General features: G+C 39.1%; 1 protein-coding gene across 3 annotated transcripts in view; it reads left to right on the forward strand.

Moving 5' to 3' along the window:
* kiaa1549lb (KIAA1549-like b) overlaps positions 1–14,145 on the forward strand; it is a 181,105-nt gene that overhangs the window by 40,527 nt on the left and 126,433 nt on the right. For all 3 annotated transcript variants that reach the window (XM_082182860.1, XM_082182861.1, XM_082182859.1), the window contains exons 3-4: positions 7,896–8,384; positions 9,198–9,313. In XM_082182860.1, coding sequence (XP_082038986.1) covers positions 7,896–8,384; positions 9,198–9,313 — 605 coding nt within the window. The remainder of the gene's footprint in view (positions 1–7,895; positions 8,385–9,197; positions 9,314–14,145) is intronic.

A 14,145-nucleotide genomic window follows, 5' to 3' on the forward strand; every position in this document is an offset into this window, starting at 1 on the left:
TGCTTAATTCTAGTCAATAGGGACTAGACTAGTCAATCAGGGATACGTTTCCCAAAAGCATTGTTAGACACATATGGTTGCAAGTTCCGTTGTTACCAACATAGTTCTACGATTCAGTGTTTCCCAAAACCATAATCCCAACTAACATTCGCAAACAGCATTGAAAACTTATGTGGCTGGAACTTCAGCTCTCAACATATGGTTAGAAGCATAGTTTATTGTATGTAAGTAAAATAATGACAAATGTTTTTGAAACAAAAAAGCTTGTTGAATTGGACTACATGAAAAAATATTTCATTAAACCTGCTTGCATTTTAATACAATTTTATTTTTAAGGCTTGCACTTTTATGGGCTGAAATTCAACATGGTTGTATATTTAAGCTGTGAATATTTCAATTCAAAACATTTCACACACGTTTTCATTCTTAAAAATTAAATAATCCATATTCACCGTTCAGATTTCACTTCCAAAATATTCATTCTGTTTAAAAATACAAATACAAATTTCGACAGAAAATTCAACATTTGACATCCGGGAACGGCAGGAATATCAGCAGATTGCCGATTGATAATCTCCATAGCTGTTAGTCGACCTCACCAGCAGGTGGTGCAAGCACCTGTTGACGACGTCTCTAAAGTTACATACGACATTGGTACACATGTTTCTAACTTCAATAGCATTTGAAGAGAATGACTTGCAGTCATAAAACCAACTGTAAATTGTTCATGTAGGTGCCAGGCATGATGCACACTTTTTAGATTTTTGTCCTGGCCGCAGGGGGATCCTTGAGAATGACCTTTTGAGGGAATCCCCAGTTCTGCAGCACAGCGCAGCGATATAAAGTAAAGAAAACTAAACAACTGAGAGAAATATATGTCTACTACCTCAGATTTAACTTTTTATCTGTACATCAGCATCGGGGAATAACATTATAATCTCGTTCACGGTAGAGCGGCTTACATGTGCAAAACTAACTGTGAAGACTTAAATGTTTCACAGCTTTTGTGTCTTTACCAGCTTTTCCAAATATATTCTGGCCCTGATAATCATCACAAATACTTACTGCTTGCTCCATTTCTGTAAATCTATTTTTATGAATGAATGACTCTCTCACCCGTTGCTCTATAGTTTTCTTCGTCAACAGCCGCTTGCACCACCTGCTGGTGAGGTCGACTAACAGCTCTGGAGATTATCAATCGGTAATCTACTGATATTCCTGCCGTTCCCAGATGTCAAATGTTGAATTTTCTGTCGAATTTGAACCACTGAATTTGTGGAAGTGAATTTGTAAAGCGAAATAAAATGGAAAAAAAAATTTTTTAAACAGAATGAATATTTTGGAAGTGAAATCTGAAAGGTGAATATAGATTATTAAATGTTTTAATAATAAAAACGTTTGTGAAACGTGTGTGAAATGTTTTGAATTGAAATATTCACAGCTTAAATATACAACCATGTTGAATTTCAGCCCATAAATATGCAAGCCCTAAAAATACAATGCATTAAAATGCAAGCAGGGTTAATGCAATGCATATTTTTTCAAGTAGTGGAATTATACAAGCTTTTTTTGTTTCAAAAACATTTGTCATTACTTCCATATTCTTGTTTCTATTACATGTGGCTCTTGGGTACAATAAGCAAGCTAACATGCAGTACATTCCATTCTACATCTTTCATTCCTTGAAAAAAATAAGATATATATATATATAATTAATTCTGTAATTTACTTAGCATTATGTCTTTCCAGATATTTTACTGGTTAGCAGACAGGTTACTTACTTTTTTAAGTTAACAACAATAATTTTTTTCATTGAGAAGCACAGTGCACAGTGCAGTGAGCACCATATAAGGAAGAAGAAACTGCACACAAACCTTGTTGGTTCTCATGTCTATCATCAACACAGGATATGTAAATGTTGAACAATATTTGAGAATGTCTTGACTACTATTGTCACCTCCGTTCCCTGATAAAGGGAACAAGACATAGTGTCTATGTAGTGACAAGGGGTCATACTTGGGAGCCCCAAATACCTCTGATACTTTGAGAAAAGGCCAATGAAAATTGGCGATTGGAATTTACATGCGCCACCGATGAAACATGCGGTCTCGATGAAAAACACAACAAGCTGAACCCTTGCTTTCTCTTTCTGCTGTCCCCCAAAACAGACAAAGAGCTGCTCAGAGCTTCTAAAACTCTCCATGCGGTCCAAGTAAACATGCAGGGTGCGTACTGGACACAGCAAAGTTAAATACCCTGAATAATCAAATATCTAAATTAACACATAACCAATATTTATGGTTCATTCCTAATTAAAAACACAGTCTAAATTAAGATAAATTAAGCACAGAGCTGAAGTAAAATTGAAACTAAATTCTAATAAAATAAGTGAATTTCAGGATTACTTAAAAGATCAAACACGCATTATATCTTCGCTCATACTGTTTGATTTTGTCGTTGGGCCAGTGGGTGGTCCTTACACCTGCAACCGAGGTAAAGAAGATGCCATTGAACCTGGACAGGCACCTGGTAAGCTGAGTCATATAGCTGAGTCTTACTGTCCTGATGAGCCAGCGCGACGGATCAGGAAGCGCTAGCCAGGCCTCCAAACTTTACATTTTTGACATACCTGCTTTAGGAAACCGAAGCGGGTATGCATTGATGTTTAAGCTGTTGAAGCATTGACCGCCATGTCGGGAAGCTGTGCATCGTGATCCTGTGGCTGTGACTGTGGTTATACAGGAACACCTACCATGCTCTGTAAACCCCAACCGGAACCGGCTGGTAAGGGGTGAAAAAGCTGCGTGTCCTCGGAATGCGCCACACTCACCTGTGCAGGACTTTGTGTGTGTCACGGCCGGACATGGGGAGGCAACAATCTCGCATTTTCGGGCTACAGACTGTGCAACCCAGGGATTGAGGAAGCTACTCTTTCTTTGAAAATGTGGGTCAAACAAAAAGAAAAGGAAACAGTCGCAGACAGATGCCACAAAAATGTGACCACAGCAGCCCGGAAGTGACGGTTGAGTCACGCTGAGGCAAGGTGTGTTTATCGCCTCAGTCTGTTGCTTGACTGCAGAGAACTGTTGGGCAAAGTCCTTGACAGTGTTACTGAATAGGCCACCTTGCGAGATGGGGGTATCAATAAAGCAGACTTTGTCAACCTCCCTCATCTCCGCAAGGCTGAGTCAGTGATGGCGCTCCTGGACTACCATGGTGGACATGGCCTGGCTGAGAGCCCACGCCGTAACTTTCAGTTTGCCGAGCACAGTTCCTGCATAAATCCTGGCTCAGAACTACCCTGGTTCAGGTCTTTAGAGCTTTGGCCTGATGAACCTGCAGAATGGCTATAGCATGCAGGGCGAAGGTGGCCTGTCCAGCAGCACTGTAAGCCTTTCCCCGTTAGAGACAAAGTTAACATACAGGCCCTGGAAGGGAGTCTGGGACGATTTTGCGGTTTTGCAGGCATAAATGTACCACAATTGCATGCTCCATCTGTGTAACCTCTGTATACCCCCTGGCTGCCCCACCGTCAAGGGTAGTGAGGGTGGAAGAGCTCATGAAGAGGGCCCTGGCAGTAAAAGGTGCCTTTCACGACTTCGCAAGCTCTTCTGGGAAGAAGGGCACTGGTGCGGGGTGCGACTGTGAGTTGTGCCCCGAACCCAGATAACAATAATCCAGCTGATAACACTCGGGACCGGGCCGGAGGATTACACTGCAGGCCGATGCTCTAGGCGGCCGGGGCAAGGATGGTTGCTAACTCTGCATCAAACTGAGCTACCAGATTTGACAGTGGAAGTCCAGCGGATTCTTCAGTGGAGTCTTCAGCGTCGGAAGGCATAAACCTGCCCTGTTAATACTGCAATTGACAGTTCATCCTCTTCTCGAGCCCAAATAAATTTTGTTCGCCCTGAGACGAACCGCCAACCCATCCAAGAACTCGACTGGGTGGAAAATGCAAGGAATAGGAGGTCCGTGAGGAATGACACAGCACAAAGGCTCCAATTGTTGCCTTTATATTGCCCTCAGCGATTGTTGCCGCGCCCTTGTGCATAGAAGAAGGACCGAGACAGAAAACAAGTTGAGGTGAATCTCTCTCTAGCCAGAAAAGGTCGTGTCCACAATGTTGCCATGATCGTGTTCTCGCAGTGAGAACACTGAACCATTCTTGAACAAATCTGCTCTTTTTGGGAAATCTGCTCTTTTATTGCTGAAGTGCCCAGGGGAGCTCTCTGCACTTAACTGTGCCTTAGAGAGGGGAGAGAGACCGCTGAAATACGCTTTGTACACCAGTTTCGGCGGAAGATTTCCTTGTGTAGAGGTGAATGGAATGAGCGATGGTTGTAAACACATGCACTCAGCTCCAAAGAACAAATCTGAATGAGTGGATGCACACCAGCTCCTTTTATACTCGTATGTCTGGGGGAGTGGCCCCAGTGGCACATGCAAATTCCACTCGCCAATTCTCATTGGCCTTATCTCAAAGTATCAGAGGTGTCTGGGGCTCCGCTCCCTATTGTGACCCCTAGTGTCACTACATCGACACTTGTCGAAGTGAGTGACAAATAGGGAACTAGGGTCTCCCATACCCCCCCTTTTACAACACTCTGTTCGAGAAAGTGACAACATTTTTCTGATTTTTTTCTGGAAAACAGCATTTAATGTCTTATACATCTGGTCAAGCTACAGTATGACATATCTGTCTTCCAGCAGTTTACTTCAGTGTTCTGAAGCAGTTGCAGGTTTTCTGCAGGTATTCGACCTGAAGCATGCATTCTCAGCCTGAAGCACATTATTGATGCATTTGCTGTAAATTATTTATTTAGTGACCAAAACAAAGCTACCTGGAAATGCACTTAGAGAATAGAGACAACTGCTGACTCAAATGTTCAAAAGGGACAGGCTGCCAGGACCACCGAGAGAAAGATGGGTCATTGAACACTCTGGACATTTATACTGCTTTTTATATCAAATACCAGATCAGAGACAGCTCACTTTATGCTAATGACTAGGCACTTTGATCAGACTGAGTAACTCTCTTCAAAATACCTCTCAGAAGAGTTACATTATGCCTCTCATTTATTTTAATAGATGACAGAGAGGTAGACAGAGCTATAGGATTCCATGACAGCATTGAAATAGACTATAAATATGTAAATTGTTAAATTTAGTTTTTAGCAATTGTAACATCTGGACCAATCAGACACACTTAAATTATTCATTATATTTAATGAATAATCCAGCAAACTCACTCACTCAACAAAGGTCTATGAAACTTCCCCCAAAAACTAACATCCCACATGAAGCTAACACACTGGCCCGGTGTCCTGTTACAGGACACATTGAGACTGATAAGAATTGTACGACCCCCAAAAGGAATTTGGGTAACACTTTATTTTGATGGTCCCTTTTGAACATTCTATTGACTATAAGTAGCTTTGCAACTACATGTCAACTAACTTTCATTAGAGTATTAGTGGAGTGTCTGCTTAATATCTACTAACTCTTTATTGTGATGCTCCTCCAACAGACATTCTACTGACTATAAGTAACTTTGCAACTACATGTCAACTTATTCTAACCCTAACCCTACCAGTCTACTAATACTCTACTAACACTCTAATGAGAGTGAGTAGACATGTAGGTGCGATGCTACTTATAGTCAACAGAATGTGTTAAAGGGACCATCAAAATAAAGTGAAACAGGAATTTGCAGGGAATTGTGACTCTCTCTTAATTCTTGCTGAGAAGGAGAAATAAACCCTTTTAATCCTTTATATTCTATATATATCCACGTGAGAAATGTATTAACATATATCTAATTTTCCCATCTCATGATTTTCCTTTTATGTGGTTTGGTCTATGTCTTCATTTTCTCTTCTAAACTCTTTTGGATTAATGTTTCAGACTTTGTTGCATACTATGGTTAACCAAAATCATATGTGTGGCATGTTTAGTCTCTATAAACTCCAATCTTCATTCCCCATTTGTTAATTTACATTACATTTTGCTAACTTTGTAACGCATTAGTATTATAAGACACCTTATGAAATTACATATTCAAATGCCCTGCTAGAACAGAAAGGGTCGTAAAAATCTCCCTCCAAAGGGAATACTTCTTATTGGCTCACACACCTCCAGAGGGTGTGACATCTTCACGCTTTAAAAATCTCTGATCACAAGATCACGCCTCCTAGCCTCTAAGCCACTTACTCTCTTAGTCCTTTTCTGGAATCCTGATGTGAAGATGATGCTGAACTAGAAGTTTTCTAAGGACCCCCCCAAGCTTGTGCCAGGCTGCGGCCTTGTCTTTCTATTCACCAAAGATCCTCTGACTCCCACTGGTTCTCTCTCATCAAGACCACATCAGCAAAGATCAACTGGAGCCTCAACAAATTGCATCAGGACAGTTTAATTCAAATGGGCGAGACATGCAAGTATCTTGCAAACTTAGTCTCATTATTTGATACATTAAGTAACCTTACCCCTTTTAAAGAAGGGCGTGTTAGAACAACCTGATGGTTTGCTCAAGGCTGTTGATCTGCTGAATTTCAAACAATGTTATAACTACTTGCTTTCCTGTATTCTGCTTCAGTTCTCTTTCCCTTGGTAAACCGTATTCATGTATGTATGTGTATGTTAGTTTAAGTGTTTAGTCTAGTTAATAAAGGCTTGTTCATGTCACACATAAAGTTGTCCGTGTCTCAAGCTCATACCGGAGTCTCTAATCATAGATTTTGACTACTTGCTCTTAGTAGTACTGTAAAGTGAGAAATACATTTCCCATGCCCTGGAAATGCACATTTCTTAGAATTAATAAACAATTAACACGGGACAAACAGGTCAATGGATTGTAATATTAATTTACAACATTAAGTTAATTCTATTAACTGATCCAAATATTCATAATCAATTATTAACAAGTTATTATTGATTATTAATATTTCATAGAGCTAATTTGCTACACAATTAACATGTTTGCTTGTTTATTCTAAGATGAATATGTCTTTGACTGATGTTGTTACTGTAAATGCAGCATTAGGTATTCTGAAGTGACACTGAACACTTTGAAAAAAAGTCCTCTGAAGCCATAGTTTACAGTAATTTTATAACAGCTAAGGGGGTTTTAGGTGCTCTGCTCTGTGTCGTGCCTAACAACACCTCCTAAAATCACTGTAAACCACAAGTTCTTGAGGCTTATTGCTTTATTTGACAATTTAAGTGATATGTTTCAACCATATTAATCACATGAAATTAATATTCTATGTACCTAAAAGGATTCAAAAGCATTTGCAATTTGTTAATGCAAATAATTCTTTTGTTTTAGATACTGTCAATACATTAGATACATTTCAGTGTTGATGTTAACGTATGAAAATGTATAGGACTGTAATAATTTTGAATAATTGTCTGAATAAAGTCTCTTAAATTTATCAAGGCTGCATTTACAGTATTTGATTGAAAATACAGTATAAACAGCCATTTTGTGAAATATTATTACAATTTAAAATAACTGTTTTCTGTTTTAATATATTTTGAAATGTAATGGCCTGTGATGGCAAAGTTGAATTTTCAGTCTTCAGTGTCACACAGTCTTTTATCATCATTCTAAAATGCTGATTTGATGCTCAGCATTGTGAACATAAGATATTGCTTTCAAAAACATGAAAAAAATCAGGATTTCACATAAAATACCTATGATCACTAATGCTTATTAAATTAATGTCCTTATTACATTTTATACACTTCGTAACCATCATTGTTACCATCATCCTCACCATCATCATCTTAATCATTGTCACCATCAACATAATCATTACTTCACATTCACTATCTTCATTGCCCTCTACAATCACCGTCTCACCTCCCTCACCTCAAATATTTTGTTGTTTCAGTGTGGATATCTGAGCTGGTGGAACCTGTGGCCACATCCATAGTTGCAGACCCTCACCATAAAACCAGTGATTCCAGCAGATACCCATCTGAGCAGGAAAGCACAGCTCCACCCAGTAGACCTTCAGCTACAGCTGTGGACACACAACAAGAACGGCCAGACATTACAACTACTTTCATATCTCAACCTAGTACATTTACCAGCAATACTGCTACCACAACCAGCATCCCTTTTACGACAACCACAAATCAGATTAGCACTACCAAGTCATCGGCTGCTAAACGACACCCTAAAACACCTAGGACCACTATTAGAACTATAACTATTCTCCCAGAATCTCCAAAGACAACACCTAGAATCCCATCTTCTTCCACCTCAAAGAGTGCTAAATTGGACCCTTCAAAAAGCACTTTAGGTCCTCCAAGAGCTGCTGCTACTGAGGGCACACTGCTGAGATGTAACATCACGGACAAGATGTGGATAAAAACAGGTGTGATTGCTCAGAAGTCACTTAAAAACGTAATAATAATACTAATAATAATACTCAATACTTTTCTCAAATTATATTTATGGTTTGGTTCAAAGCCTAAATTTTGATTTTATATTAATCAAAAAAATATATCTTTCCTAAAAGTGAAAATCATTCATACAAAAAGTTTTTTTTTTTCAGTGTATAGTCGAGACCAGCTCCTTTGGGTCAAGACCGAGACCAGAAGTCAAATCCTAGTCCACATACTCCCAAGTCCATGGCAAGACCAAGCGATGAAAATATTGTCTTGGATTTGAGATTGAATCTGGTCCAGTACCACAACATGTAGTGTAATTTGCTACTGCTGCCGTCATACTGTACATGCTTAACATACCTTGAATAAATCTTCTGTACATGTAAAGTCCTACTCTCAGTTATTGAATAATAATGAATAATGAATACTATTTGTTATCATAACAGTTCATGTAGGAGATTCTGAAATTACAATGTCGTAGTTACTCAATAATCAACTTGTAGAACATATTTCCACGGTCTTGGTCTTATTATGGATTCGGGAACATTTTCTAGTCTCATCCATTTCCCTCTGTTCAATTCCCTTAGTTGATAAATACAATACAGTATATATCTTATTGATATTAATTTATGAAGAGTAACACTAGTTTATTTTTGGCAAAAACTATAGGCTACCATGGTAATTTTTTTACAAAGTTCCTTCCTGATTAAATTGTTTCTGTTGATTAGATAAGAAACATAAAATCAACTTATATTCTTCAAAGAAAATACTATAACTCTTTATTTTTCTGTCTATGACAGTGTTGTCCGTACAGTTACGGAGTCGTCGTCTAGACAGTATTTTGAAGCAGAATCTCCCTCGAGGGTTTACTCAAGCTCTGAAGAAGGCCTTGAATGACAGCACGGTTCAAGCTAAGGTTTGCAATTCAAGAATTTTTAACAAAATCATCATTTACAGTTTGTTCAGAATCCAATATGCAGCAACACAAATTACATTCTGCTTTAAGGAATGTTTGCTGTCTTGCTATAACTTCCACCAGACCTAGCTACTGAATTGAACCACTCCCCAAATTACTTCATTCTGCTTTAAGGAATGTTTGCTGTCTTGCTATAACTTCCACCAGACCTAGCTACTGAATTGAACCACTCCCCAAATTACTTCAATCACACTTCCCTCTCTTTGAAATCTCCCTCTCTTAATGTAAGCAAATTTAGACTAAAGGAGTTATTGGGCCCTATTTTAACGATCTGAAACGCAAGTGTCAAGCGCAAAGCGCAAGTAACTTTGTGGGCGGGTCTCGGCGCTGTTGCTATTTTCCCGACGGGACAAATGACTCTTGCTCCAGGCGCAAATCTAAAAGGGGTTGGTCTGAAGTAGCTTCATTATTCATAGGTGTGGTTTGGGCGTAACGTGAAATAAACCAATCAGAGCGACATCTCACATTCCCTTTAAGAGCAGGCGCGCTTGTTCTAAAACGGATTCCTATTATAACGGCGGATTTGCCAGACGCGGGCCAGCAGCCGAGGAGACCGATGTTCTCGTCAGGGACATTGGGGATGAAGAAACCCACCCAAATTAACTTCGGTTAAACAGGCGTATGATAATTTGGGTAAATGTGTAAGCTAGATGTATGATTTTATAATAAATAGTCTATCTATCTATCTATCTATCTATCTATCTATCTATCTATCTATCTATCTATCTATCTATCTATCTATCTATCGTAATAATGTATGATTTGCAAAAATGAAAACTGCTGCTTCTGTGTAGATGAGAGAATCAAAGTGCGCGTTGTGCACACGCTACATTGATTATGGCCAAGCATGCGCCCTTAAAATAGCATATGAATAACATGCGCAACGCGCCACTGACTTTAACATTTTTTTTTCCTGGTTAGTGGCGCAATTGTTTTCTAAACCTGCAAAATAGCATGAAGGAACGTTTGCGCCGGAACACGCCTCCTCTTTGCGCTGAACCACCCTGGGGAGCGCAAGTGTATTTCCTAACTTACCGACGTGCGTCTGTGGAGGGAAAAGTCCCCTTTGCGCGGGTGCAAAATAGGAATGATACATGCGTCGTAGGGGTGGAACGGTACATGTATTCGTATTGAACCGAGACGGTACGGGCGTCACGGTTCGGTGCATGGATACACACGGAGAATACACGGTATAAAAATAAATAAAACTCGCGTGCAAATTAATTGATGTAATGCGGAACTACTGTTAGATTTAGGGACACCTAATCTGTAGCTCCGCCTTAGCTCTGAAGCTCCGTGGCTATAACTTATGGGCTATAATCATAGACATAATATCTATGGCTATAATCATAGACAGGCTATAATGGACAGGCTGCGATGTCAAGTTTGCAATGCTGGAAAATGTTGTGTGTGTGCGCCTGCGTGCGTGCGTGCGTGCGCGTGTGTGTGTGTGTGTTCAGAGAGGCGCGGACGCGATCGAATAGTGGAAACATAAAAACATACTCATTTTGTTCATTGGACATCATTCAAACTGCAAAGTGTTTACTTATATTTGTGTACACTCGTAATAAAACACAACATTGTGCTTTTGTCAAACTGTAAACTCTTGTCAAACTGTAACCTACAACTGTCACCCAACACAGTAAGTTACACACACATTGATTAAAAGAAAATCAAATTTGTTTTTAATGGTAGTATTATTTTATACAGAAATAAATTATTTATAATTCAGATGAGAATAAAGTTAGTGTTATTAAAATTTGAAGGAAAACAAATATATTGATCTGAAATATAGCAAATGAATTTTAAATTCATTCAGGTACAATTACCAAACATATCTCAAGGTCTATTTGTCTTTTTATTAATTTAATTAATAAACTAATTATATAAAACTATTGGCAATGCACTACAAATAAACTGGTTCTATGCCTTTACTTTATTAATAAAACGTATTTAAAAAATACAAGTCTTAAAACATTTATTTTCCTTTGGTGGTACAGCCTACAGACATGCACAATAAAAAAAAATTGCCTTCTACATTTTTGTTTTGCTTTTCCCTCCATTGTACCGAACTCGTACCGAACCGTGATGTCTGAACCGAGGTATGAACCGAACCGTGACTTCTGTGTTCCACCCCTAATGCGTCGGTGTACAAAGTCAATTGCGCTGGGTGCAAGATAGGGCCCTTAGTGTACTTGAAGAGTACATTTTTTATCCATTCACCTTAAGCTGTAAATGCCATGCAAAAGATCACTATGGAACTGTAGGAAAATTATGTTGTGACTCTGATTGGCTGAAGTGGAATACACCTACTATCACTTAGGCTATACAGTTTCTAAACCTTTTCTGCCTGTTAACTTGTTAAAGTCCCACTCCGATCATATTTTGAGCTATTTTTAAACATTCTCAGTGGTCTTTAAATGATGATTATGCCGTTTTTAGCCAAAATCACAAAACCTGTGCAGTTTTCTGGGACTTCGCTTCAGCAGAGCGGCAGTAGCTCATTAGCAATTCGCCTCTGCGTTGTGGGCGGAGCCGTTGGCTGAAGCGAGATACATAGGCAGCAACAGCCTCTTTCTGCTTCTTTCTTTCTTTCTTTCTTTCTTTCTTTCTTTCTTTCTTTCTTTCTTTCTTTCTTTCTTTCTTTCTTTCTTTCTTTCTTTCTTTCTTTCTTTCTGTCAACACAGAAAACATTTCATCACTGGATAGTTTTTTTCGTTTAATTAAAGTGTTGTTTTATGTCAGCTGAATGTCCGGAACGCTTTTCAGAGAAGATAAGGCAACTTATTTAGCACAATTCACACCCAGCGGCAATTCAGAAAAAGAAAAAAAAAAATCTCTGAATGCTCCACATGAAACTTTGGTCTTCCGACCTTTTACCGCCGTGTCGATTTATTTTGATTAATATGTGCGAGGGAGAGAGAGCAAGACAGCGCTTAGTTTGGAGACGGTGAGGTCTTGTTTACATTTTCGCCTGGCTCCGAAGACAGAGAGTGCGCGCGCGCGCGTCCGGGTCTCTCTCTCTGCTCGTTCTTTCATTTAAACAAGCGCAGCAGTTCATCTACATTACTCACCGATCAAATAAGACTTTGGCGGGACAAACATTCACTTTGGCGGGCGCTAAAACAAGTTCAATGCAGGAAAATTCATGCGTGAATTTAACTGAGTAGTACATGACCATGCACTCGCACAAATGCGACCACATAAAATTTTAACTCGCACATTCTCAAAAAATGGTCGCAGTCTGGAACCCTGGAACGTAATCCATTCATCTCTCACAGCAACATGTTTTGGTAAAGCATGAAAGCTAATACCAATATCTCTCCTCTTAGCATTGCAACCCGCTACCGCACATAGGTATTGATCCGCCATCGTCTTCTCTACTCATCAGAACCTGAGCGGGCGGGGCGGAGGGGAGTATGAGCTTGTGGCCCCGCCCAGTGGAGTTACTACGTCACAACTCCAGTCTATTTTAGCCGGCATTTTAGCGTCTGCTACTGATTCACAGCCATTTGAATGCAGAAATACTCAGAAATACAACTTTGAATTTATTTTTCTCAAGATATGTCCTCTAACATCAGAAAAATACCACAAGAACATGTTAACACCTAAAAAACATGATTTTCATCGGAGTGGGTCTTTAAAGATTAAGGCTGTGATGTCAATGCAATACTCATGTTGAAAGCAATCCAGGGAAAACTCAAACGTTTGTGGCCCATCAAAGTGTTGTTTGAAGGAGCTACATGGGTTTGGACTTAGACATATATATATATATATAATTTTTTTTATGTAAGAATAGAGAACCCCTGTGTATTTTAGATTCTGCTTTCACTCAGAAGCTAAATAAAACACAGTTTCTCAATACAGACTGATATTGGCATTTACTGCCAGTACTCCAACCATGCTAGATCAGGCTGATTTATGCTTGTTTACCATTGGTTGGTAAAACTGTTCAAATCATGATTTTTCTAGCGAAGCTGTCCTTTCTTTGGGAAACCTGCGCCCAAAGCACAGCTTATTCTCCATTATTTTGTCTTTGTATGTTTTTGGTGCCCATGTCTGCATCTTTTATTTTAATCAAGGAGATCTAACAAACCTCCTTAGATTGTGCATTAGAACTGTGTATTAGATTTTCCATTCTCATTAACAGTTGCTGGCACATGATACAATACATGGCTATGTCTAAATAATGGTGTATTTATGGCATGCTAACTGGCCAAACATGACTGACCTTATTTTAATTGAACCAGACAAAAAATAAAAAGGTTTTTGAAAACCTGCTCTCCTTGAAATATATAACAAAGAAGTGAAATATAAGACATATAAGTGAATAAAATAGGAACTTGATTTGCTAAAGGAATTATGCAATTCAGGTAACAAACCAAATTCGACCACAGAATCTGTGCTAAACTTTAATTTGCACTCCGTAACTCCCGATCAGGCTGGTTCTGACTATATGGTGTGGAGGATGTAGCAGAAAATTCAAAGTTATTAAAGGGGTGGTATAATGCCCTTTTCACAAAATGTAAAATAAATCTCTGATGTCCCCAGAGTGTGTGTGTGTGTGTGTGTGTGTGTGTGTGTGTGTGTGTGTGTGTGTGTGTGTGTGTGTGAGAGAAGTTTTAGCTCAAAATACCCCACATTTTTATATAGCATTTTAAAGTTGTTACTTTTTGAGGGTGAGCAAAAACGCACCGTTTTTGTCTGGCCCTTTAAATGCAAATGAGCTGCTGCTCCTGACACAGAGGGCGGGGTTTCAAGAGCTCGTGTGT

Source organism: Leuciscus leuciscus, assembly GCF_965113295.1.
Source record: "Leuciscus leuciscus genome assembly, chromosome: 10".
In the NCBI taxonomy this organism is placed as follows: Eukaryota; Metazoa; Chordata; class Actinopteri; order Cypriniformes; family Leuciscidae; genus Leuciscus; species Leuciscus leuciscus.